This window comes from Sinocyclocheilus anshuiensis, unplaced genomic scaffold, assembly GCF_001515605.1.
Source record: "Sinocyclocheilus anshuiensis isolate Anshui unplaced genomic scaffold, SAMN03320099.WGS_v1.1 scaffold1207, whole genome shotgun sequence".
NCBI lineage: Eukaryota > Metazoa > Chordata > Actinopteri > Cypriniformes > Cyprinidae > Sinocyclocheilus > Sinocyclocheilus anshuiensis.
In genome coordinates, this window is record NW_015539914.1 from 423,592 (window position 1) to 434,026 (window position 10,435).

At 37.0% G+C, this 10,435-nt stretch overlaps 1 protein-coding gene across 1 annotated transcript in view; it reads right to left on the reverse strand.

Annotated features, from left to right (window-relative positions):
- The window catches only part of LOC107686390 (complement component C7-like), a 13,246-nt gene extending 2,811 nt beyond the window's left edge, over positions 1-10,435 (reverse strand). Inside the window, exons 1-14 of the mRNA XM_016483358.1 lie at positions 10,347-10,435; positions 10,075-10,133; positions 4,821-4,929; positions 4,519-4,660; positions 4,288-4,423; positions 3,712-3,850; positions 3,419-3,562; positions 2,192-2,435; positions 1,958-2,074; positions 1,613-1,779; positions 1,227-1,455; positions 540-711; positions 292-379; positions 60-192 (exon numbers count right to left, since the gene is read on the reverse strand). Of these exons, the coding sequence (XP_016338844.1) occupies positions 60-192; positions 292-379; positions 540-711; positions 1,227-1,455; positions 1,613-1,779; positions 1,958-2,074; positions 2,192-2,435; positions 3,419-3,562; positions 3,712-3,850; positions 4,288-4,423; positions 4,519-4,660; positions 4,821-4,929; positions 10,075-10,133; positions 10,347-10,379 (1,912 nt within the window). The 5' untranslated portion in view covers positions 10,380-10,435. The remainder of the gene's footprint in view (positions 1-59; positions 193-291; positions 380-539; positions 712-1,226; positions 1,456-1,612; positions 1,780-1,957; positions 2,075-2,191; positions 2,436-3,418; positions 3,563-3,711; positions 3,851-4,287; positions 4,424-4,518; positions 4,661-4,820; positions 4,930-10,074; positions 10,134-10,346) is intronic.

A 10,435-nucleotide genomic window follows, 5' to 3' on the forward strand; every position in this document is an offset into this window, starting at 1 on the left:
CACTGAAAATAGATACTACCATCAGCATATTTCAGCTCTAAAAAGTAATATACACTTACTCTTGCACTCTATTTGATGTCGCACCCAGTCTAGATTTTCTTGACATTCTGCTATAGGATCCCCAATCAGGTGAAAGCCCTCAATACATGCATACTCAATCTTACTGCCTACTGGATATGCATCTTTGGGGTACTGCAATTAAGGGAAGACAACAACATTATAACATTTTAACATATCAAAAACATATTCAATTACATTTTAATGGAGAATATTTAATAAAATTATTTTTACCAAAACAAACCCATTAGCGAGGAAGGGGGGGATTTTACAGCTTTTCCTGGGTGTTAAAGAATTTTCAAAGCAGTGAGGCTCCATTGAACTGAAAATAGGTCAAAACCAATAAGTCAGGTTTCCACATAGTGGCAGTGTTGTTGCACAGTAATATTCTCTAGATCTCTAGCACCTTGTAAAGAACAGCTTATTACAGCGTTTCAGAACAAAGCTTTGTACTGTTGAACAGGCTGGTGACCTTTCCTCACCGTAGGTAATCTAATTCCTGCGCATCATCGCAGACTGCCGTCTCCACAGCGTTCCCAATACAGTCCCTGCCGCCTGAAGGAGCGGGGCGACTGCAGGAGCGGCTTCGGCTTTTCTGACCTTCCTTGCAGGTGCTCCATGAAGACCAACAGGCCCAGTCTCCATGAATCACTCCTGAGATAAAAAGACATGAACTGGACACTTAAAAACATGTATAGTGACCCCAAAAAATATTTGGAAACTTAAGCCACACTTAAAATTAACGATTTAAATATAAATTGAGTATGTTTATATTTACAGTACATTCCCAATATCATATCATAAACTAAAACCATACAATAAAAAAAGAGAAAAATAATATTTAAAAAAATAATGTTTTTAGTTATTATTATAAAAAGAAATGCTTACATTTATAAATGAATACAAATAAATATACAAAAATATTATTATTTTTTTAAATTACACAATGTATCATTTGAACTTCTAAAGATAGTAATTGATTAGATAAATCACAATTTAATATAATTAAGAATCTAAATTGTCTCCATAGCTGAGTTTCCATAATTGATTAAGCATTTTTTTCTGTTTATCTCTTTGTATCCCTTTACTTGACTTGAATTTAGACAAATTTGCCAAAAGTTTGAAAACCCCTGATCAATGCAATATTAATTGAAGTGATTAATCTGTACCTGGCTGTTCATCTTGCGGCATCCCATACTCGCATGCCTGGCCTGTGGTGCCTGGTTTACACACACACTTACAGACGTCATTGTCAAGCATGCGCAGCCCATTGTTCTGGCATTCTCTGCAGTGACATGAGTGTTTCTCGCTGAGGTAAGTCTCAATTGCGCGCTTTAAGTGATGCTTTTTCACCCCCGCACACGAGATCTCTTTCACCAGCTCATGAAGAGGTCTGAGCTGCACGAATCAGAAATTCACACATGGTTTCTCATATAAGAATGAAATCATTGCATGTGTTTCAGTTATATGATTAGCATAGCATACACTCTTTGTTATTATAACAGCCTTATTTGCATACAATAACCATAAATTAACATTGGTTTTCCAAACCAACCTTTGGTTTGATGACTTTTGGAAAGTCTTTCACTGAACCCGACCACTGTGAGAACGTCCTGCCATTCTCCACTGGTGTGTTTTTGTTTAACACTGACAATTTTGCTATATATCCAGAAGCTCCACCAAATATATTCGTGGCCATATCATTTTTTGGTATGCTTTCGTCTGTTTGGGAAACATATTGAACACAAAACAGAATATTATTATACAGTACATTGCCTGTATACAGAAACTAGTATGAAAGTATTGCATATGCGCGCATAATTTTGTCCCCCAAATGTAAAATAAAGCTTCATTTGAGCATTTATGGTTTGAATTTGCTTTCTTTTTCTGAATGACTTACAAGATGATTGAGCATCCCTAATTATTTGATCATCGCAATCTACTGTGGTCCACCAGATGATAAACAGGATAGAATGGGACGTTTTGACACAATGTTGATAGTCTCTTTGCACAGTTTCTAAGTAAAAAGAGATAACAGACAACTGTTAGACAGTGCAATGACCTTGAATGAAAAACAACATCAACAACTTCACATGTAAGGGTAAAACAAATATGTGACATACAGACCACTCACGCAATTTTTTAACAACATCTTGGCTGGCCATCATAAATAATCTAAACTGGCCCCCAAGAGTGCCCTCTGAAATATAGTGGGTCCCAAATCTCTCCAGCACATTGCGATAGGCAGCATAATCATATGTGACAGGTAAGGACCGCAGTGCTTTCCAGAACTCTTCTGAAAGTGGCAGATATTCTGGGGCCTGGTTTTGGAACTGGGCCACATCCACATCACTCTTCATGATCAGCAGATTTTTGGACTGAAAGGAGAGCAAAGTTTCATATTTTAATATTTGGGCATGTGTTGTCAATGATTTCAACAATTTTTAATTCAACAGAAAATTCAGAGATTGTTAGACAGTTAACCTTAAACGAATGCCTAAATCCCCATGCTAATTTTTAACACTTAAAAAAAAAAAAAAGATTTAATTTGTTACCATCAGCTAATGCATTACTGCTAGAGGTCAAAATTGTAATAAATAAATAAAACATATGCCTGAATTAATTATTCATAATAAGATCTATAACATTAATTCAGAAGACAAATAAGGTGAATTTTCCTTTCATGCCGACTTTAATCTTGGATTATAACTTTTGTGTTGCCGAATGTCACATGGAATTTTTTTTAGCAACAGACAACCAATCGTAAACTGTATCCGTGCTTAGCTCATGTATTAATCATGAACTGTTAAAGAAGTATTTACAGGCTGCATTTAGTTTTAGATTCTGTTTAGTTTTAGATAGCAGTGTCTGAGGAGAAAATATAAAAAATATCGAACAGCAATGGCAAATGCCTTAACTGAAGCGATGTGACAGCATTATTTCTGCAGTATTTCAGAAGATTTAAAACAAAAAGAGCAGATTGTGTCAGCATTTGCTCTTCTACACAATCACAAGTTACATCTGCAACCAACAGTATTATTAAGTGAAAGTGAAAGTGAAAGTGAAAGTGACGTGACATGTGGCCAAGAATGGTTACCCATACTTGGAATTAGTGCTCTGCATTTAACCCAGCTCTCTAACCATTACGCCACGACTTCCCCTTTCAATTTTTTCAATTAACCACATACATATGCAAATAAGAATGTTAGAACCTGACAGGCCAGGATGAATTACTAACGCAGGGTAAGTGTGAACAGAGTAAAATATGAAACAAAACCCAATATTATGTTAACCCAGGGTTAAAATAATTTCAAGAGTTAATATCAATATTATATAGTGAATATGTCGTAGCATACAGTACCTGAGACTGAAACAGTTCATTATGGAAGACATAATCGTCATGCCCATAGGTTGTGCCTGTTGTTCTTGAATGTTTTTCAAAGTGATTAAGGTAATGCCAAGAGCTGTCATAGGATTCATCTGTAAAATCATTTTTTGCTGTGACCTGGCAAAAACAAATGTAGAAACTGAGACAAAAAAAAATCTTAATAGAAAGTCTCCCAGATTCTGCTCTTGCATTGGTAACGTGTTCTTCTTTGTGTATCTCATACGTCTTATTTATCTTAATCTAGTAAACTGTGAAATTTCAATTACCTGGAAAGTGTATCTGAGGACACTTTGGGGAAGTCTGTATAGGTCCATGTGGTCTCCACTGAAGGTCTTTCTACACAGACCTCCAAAGCTTTTGGTGTTGATAACGGTTCCTCTTGCTTCTTTCCTCAATGCATCAAACCTTTAGTGCAAACATTCACAATCATAGTGGCTTTAGTGATCTGTGTGTGTGTGTGTGCGCGTGTTTTTGTGACAAATGAGGACATAAATTTGTATAATGACAAAGGTATGACATAGGTATTACAAGGAGAAGGTGACTTTTCAGGACATTACCCCATGTCCCCACTTTTCAAAATGCTTATAAATCACACAGAATGGAGTGTACTGAAAATCTTAAATAGCACAAAGTTTCCTGTAAGGGGTAGGTTTAGGGGTAGGGTTGGTGTAGGGCAATAGAATATACGGTCTGTACAGTATAAAAACCATTACGCCTATGGGATGTCCCCACTTTTCACAAAAACAAATCTGTGTATGTGTGTGTGTGTGCGAGTGTGTGTGTGTGAATGTATTGTTGAAATGAATATGGAAACAAGCAGGCGAAAGATATCATTAAGTTACCCTTGACCAGTGAGCTCTACATTCGGTGGAGTTTTTTGCAGGTCACAGAGCTCTTTACTGTCACATTTCCACTCATCTGAGCCATCTTCACAGTCATGATCTCCATTGCATACCAGCGACTGACTAATACATTTCCCTTAAGAGAAAGAAAGAGAAAAATGATTCAACACCTCTTAAAACTCTTTTTACCTTTTAAAGACTTTCAAATAAGTTCCAAATCAAAATAAGTACCTGACTGACAGTGAAAACGTTCTCCACAACCCTCCTCTAGAGGACAGACCTGAGCTGAAATACATGATTGTGTGCGGGTTGAGCTCCCAGTGCAAGGCTGACCACCAAACTGAGGGTAGACTGCAATGGAGCGGCTCTGTGTCTGTAATGTCCCCATATGTCAGTATACAGATATCACAACTACATTTACAGATTTGTATTCAGCATACTAGACAGCATGCAATTATTTAGTGTAAGATAGATGTACATTGTTACAGTGATGCATGTCTAAGAACAGGTCAGAAACAAAACAATAGTCCCACCTGTGTTTTGGAGCAGTCATCACAGGCGGACCAGCTTTCAGGGGACCAGGGTCCCCACTTGCAGTGCACAGGTTCAGACACAGACCTAATGGACCTCACTGACACTGCACTGATTCAGAAGCAAGCTCAATAAAAGTATGTCATCAGAATTACAAAATATGCTATATATGTACTGTGGCCACAAAAAGTATTTGGACATGTTTACATTACATAACAGAATATAAAAACGGGCATCTGCAAACAAATGACACTGGAGCTTTTCGCAGAACTGATTTCACTGCCTTCACCCAGGTGTCCTATTAGAGTATATTACAGTGTTCAGTATACATTAGAGTTTACTACAATATGAAAATGCCAAAAAGTATTCAAATAAAAAAAAATCTATAGATTTATCAGATAATTAAAGGGGTCATATGATGCTTTTTTAAAGATCATTATTTTGTGTATTTGGTGTAACAGAATATGTTGACATGCTTTAATGTTCAAAAAACACATTCTTTTTCAAATACTGTACATTATTGTAGGTCCTCTATGCCCCGCCTCTGTCAAACGCTTCGTTTTCTACAAAGTCCCTCCTTCCGACAAGCGCAGTCTGCTCTGATTGGCCAGCTGACCCAGTGCATTGTGATTGGCCGAACACCACAAGCACTCGTCGGAAATGTAACGCCCCTTACCATAATCGCGAGCTTCATCTCTCTCTCTCTCTCTCTCTCTCTCACTCTCTCTCTCTGTTGGATGCTGGGAGTTGGGTGAGAGTGGTGTTGGTGAGAGCTGTTGTGTGGTGAGAGTTTCTAAAACTTCTTTCCTTTTTTTTTTTTTCCTTTCTCTTTCTCAAAATTGTATGGTTTGGAAAGCGTACATTTGAAAGAGTATTGTCTTTGGGTTGTGTGGTAGGATGGTGTCTTTCGCCGAGATGCCATCATTATCGCTTCGTAATGGTTTCAGGTGTGCTCCTGAAGGCAATGCCACAGTGGAAGATGTGCTTGTTGTGGTTGGGGATCAGATTGGTCCTGAAAATATTTTATCTGCGTCGCGTATGAATAAAGCTGTTGTGGTATTTTTGAAAGAACAGAACTTAGTCAATCGTTTACTAGTGAGTGGTCTTGTTATTAATGAGGCTTTGGTACAACTTTCTCCGCTTTACACACTGTCCACAAAAGTTACAATTTCAAATGTCCCACCATTCGTATCTGATGAAGTTTTACAGCACGATTTGGCAAGGTTGTTAGTCCTTTTAAAACTATCTCGCTTGGCTGTAAACATCCCTCGTTGAGACACGTTGTGTCTTTTAGGAGGCAAGTTTTTATGATGTTGGAGTCTAATGATAACACATTGGACATAAACTTTCATGTGAAACATGAGGGAGGATCATATATGGTGTACTGTATGCGACCACCGGCAGTGTGCGATGTTTTGAGTGTGGAGACATCGGGCACAAGCGTCTTGCGTAAAAGAAGCAAGTCAAGGACAATTGTGCTATGATGTTGTAAATAATGAGGAAATGGAGGATGTGTTGTCTGATGATTTTGAGTCGCAGGAAGATTCCCAGTGTGATTATGGTAATTCACAAGAAACTGTACTCAGTTCAGTTCGAGCTGATTTTTCAGGAGGCTTTAACAAAGACTCATTGTATAGAAGAAATCAACAGTTTTCTGGATGAAACTTATGGCAAACAGGTTAATATAAAATAATTCTTTCCTGATGTAGACAAATTTGTTGAGTCTGTTACCTTTTATCAGAGAAACGTTGGAATTCATGAGCTTAGTGAGAAGAAGCGTTTTAGGTTGAGAAAGCATCTGACCACTATAAGAAAATGTAAAGAAATGGATAGGAAAAAAAAGAAGGCCAAAAGTCGTGTATTGTAATACGTTTAACATAATAATATACAATGCATCACACGGTGTCTTTTCTTTGCTTTTTCCTCTTGCTTTGTGTCCTAATCTTAACTTTTTCTGTGTGTATGGAAACTTTAAAGATAGGTTCTCTTAACATTAATGGTGGGAGGGATAGCTCTAAGCGTGATCTTGTTAATGAAATTGTTGAACAGAAGAAGTTTAGTATTGTTTTCTTACAAGAAACGCATAGTGATGTTGTAAATGAATCTGAGTGGAATTTGTGGTGAAAAGGACATAAAATACTTAGTCATGGTACAAATCTAAGTGGAGGGGTGGCAATTTTATTTTCCTCATCCTTAGACGTAATTATTGTAAAGGTAGAGGAACCAGTAAAAGGTCGTATTATTTTAGTTGAAGCTAAAATCCAAGGAATGTTTTTTTTCTTGATAAATATTTATTCTCCAACGGTGGGACATGAACGCCTTAAGTTCTTTAATATTCTGAGTGGGGTTCTTAAAAAATGTTCTAGTGAAGGATATGTTGTTATTGGGGGGGACTGGAACTGTACTGTAAATTTTACTGAAGATCGAAACACTGAAGAACCTCACTTACAGTCTTCAGGCTCATTGTCTAAACTGATAAAAGATTTTAAACTCTTGGATGTGTGGAGAATTAAACACCCTACTGATAGACAGTACACATGGGTTAAGGCTTTTAATAATAGAGTCAGTGCTGCACGTTTGGACAGATTTTATGTGTCAAAATGTTTTAGTAATCGAGTAACAGATTGTTGTATTTGTCCTATAGGATTTTCAGATCATCATTTGATCTCTATGACAATTGTTATATCTAAGTTACCTAAGAAGTCTTCATATTGGCATTTCAATGTTAAGTTGCTGCAGGATGCTGTTTTTTGTGATAATTTCAATTTTTTGGGGAATATTGGAGAGAGAAAAAGCAGTTTTGAAAATTTAAAGCAATGGTGGGACACATTTTTTTGGGAATATTGGAGAGAGGAATAAAGCAGTTTTGAAAATTTAAAGCAATGGTGGGACATAGGCAAAATTCAAATAAAAATATTTTGTCAACAGTATACAGTTAATTCTACTAAAAGAGTAAAGAATGTGATTGAGACCCTTGAAAAACAAATTAATCTAATAGAATCTCAGTTGATGGATGCATATGACTCTACTTTATATAGTAACTTACAAAAGAAGAAGAGAGAATTGAGTTTGGTTTTGAACGAGAGGGTGAAAGGAGCTCTGGTGAGGTCTCGTTTTATATCTCTGGCAGAGATGGATGCTCCAACTTCTTTTTTCTTTAATTTGGAAAGTAGAATGGCTCAACAGAGACAAATGCCATGTCTTAAGCTTCCTGATGGGAGGGTGACCTCTAATGTGTTGGAAATGAGGAATCATGCCGTGGACTTTTACTCTAATCTTTATGCTGCAGAGGACTGTGACAATGACTGTATGACACAGCTTTTTCAAGGTCTTCCTCAGTTGGATTGTGACTCTAAATCTGCTTTGGATGCAAATATAACATTTAAGGAAATTAGTGATGCTGTTGCAAATCTCAATATAGGACGGTCCCCTGGAATGGATGGATTGCCAGCCGATTTCTATAAGAGTTTCTGGAGTTGTATAGGCAAGGACCTTTTTGATGTTTTTTGCGAATGTATAAAAGATAGTGTTTTGCCTACTTCATGTCAATATGCTGTTTTATCACTGTTGCCAAAAAAAGGGGATTTAGCTTTTTTAAAGAACTGGCGTCCTGTTGCACTTACAACGGAATATAAAATATTCTCGAAATGCTTGTCAAATAGACTAAAGAATTATCTGGAGATGATTGTACACAGGGATCAGTCGCATTGTGTTCCCAAGAGGTCTATAATGGATAATTTATTTTTAGTATGAGATATTTTGGATATATGTAAGCTTTTAATATGAATGTTGGTTTGGTCTCATTGGACCAAGAGAAAGCGTTCGACCGTGTTGACCATGACTATCTTTTTAATGTGTTAAAGGTCTTTGGGTTTGGTGACAAATTTGTAAAGTTGATACAATTATTATATACTGATGCTGCTTGTGTGGTTAAGGTGGGGGGTGGTTTGAGTCGACCTTTTCCTATATTAAGAGGAATTAGGCAAGGCTGTCCATTATCTGGTCAACTGTACAGTTTAGCAATTGAACCACTGCTTTTTAAACTTCGAGAGAAATTGTCAGGTTTTTATGTGTCTGGTTACTCTTTTGTATCAAAAATATGTTTGTCTGCCTATGCTGACGATATTACAGTTTTTGTTAATCATAAAGATGATATTAAGAGGTTGTTTGAAGTTCTTAATTGTTATGAGAAAGCTTCATCAGCTAAACTAAACTGGAATAAAAGTGAAGCTTTTTGGGTTGGGCAGGGGCAGCTTGAAAGTCTCCCACAATTGCCATGGGACCTTAGGTGTGGCAGAGAAGGATTTAAATTGTTGGGGATTTTTTTGGGGTCAGACAATTTCCAAAAATTAAACTGGGAGGGTACAGTAGAGAAGGTGTGCACAAAGTTGTCTAGATGGAAATATTTGCTACCTCAGCTGTCGTATAGGGGAAGAGTACTGGTGACCAATAATTTGGTTGCTTCTACTCTTTGGCACAAGCTAATGGTGTTACAACCACCTGTGGGACTTATAGAAGACATTCAAAGGACGCTTGTGAGTTTTTTCTGGTCTGGACAACACTGGATTCGATCTGCAGCTTTGTTCCTTCCTGTTCAAGAAGGAGGCCAAGGATTGGTGGACATAAAATCCAGAATAATGACTTTCCGTTTGCAGACAGTTCAGAGACTGTTGTACCATACTAATGCATCCTGGATTGAAACCTCTTCTGTTCTCCTTAGGAGGGTAGGAGGTATGGGACTGGACAAACATCTGTTCCTAATGCAGCTCCAAGATGATGATCGGGTGGATCTTGCATCATTTTATAATTCAACTATGGAAGAATGGAAAGTGTTTACTGTCTCGCGTTCATCAGATGAACCTGCTGGTCTGTGGCTTTTTCAACTCCTTGCTACAATCAAGACTGATGTCTGCCCAAAGTCTACGCTCACGTTTAATCGATGGTTACACATTTTATGTTGTTATACAATGTAATGACATTTTAAAGTGTGACTTCAGTGTCAGATACTTTTTGGGGCCACTGTCTATGAATATTGTATGTTCTATCACATTAAAACTGCCATGCATATAATCCAAACCATTTTACATTGCATTCAAGCTCTACATTTTGTATTCAAGCTATACAGACAGACAGACTATAGACAGATAGATAGATAGATAGATAGATTGATTGATTGATAGATAGATTTACAGTTATTTAGTTATTATTTACAGTTATTGCTCATATTATTGATAAAATATGTTTTTAGTTACTTACTGTATAACTGCTGCTGAAGACAACAGAGAGACAAGAAAGACTTCATGCAGGAACACACACTGAGAACAAAGTTAAAATGAAAAACAGTTTTCCTCCTAATAACCCTGTGCTATCAGTTGTGGGGAAAATGCATTTGATTAATATTGCATTAATCTTGACAGTTATACTGGAGTTCATAATTTGTGTTAGTGTAAACTTAAAGCAGCGGGCTTTACAAGTATATTTGTAGTGGTCCATTAAAATTATGCAGTAATGTTTAGATAAATGCTTACCTTCATTGTAATAATCCAAAGCAGCATGCACATTTCTCTCCAAACTGTCTTTACTGAGTGCAGCTATAGGAAACACTCCCAGTTCCTGT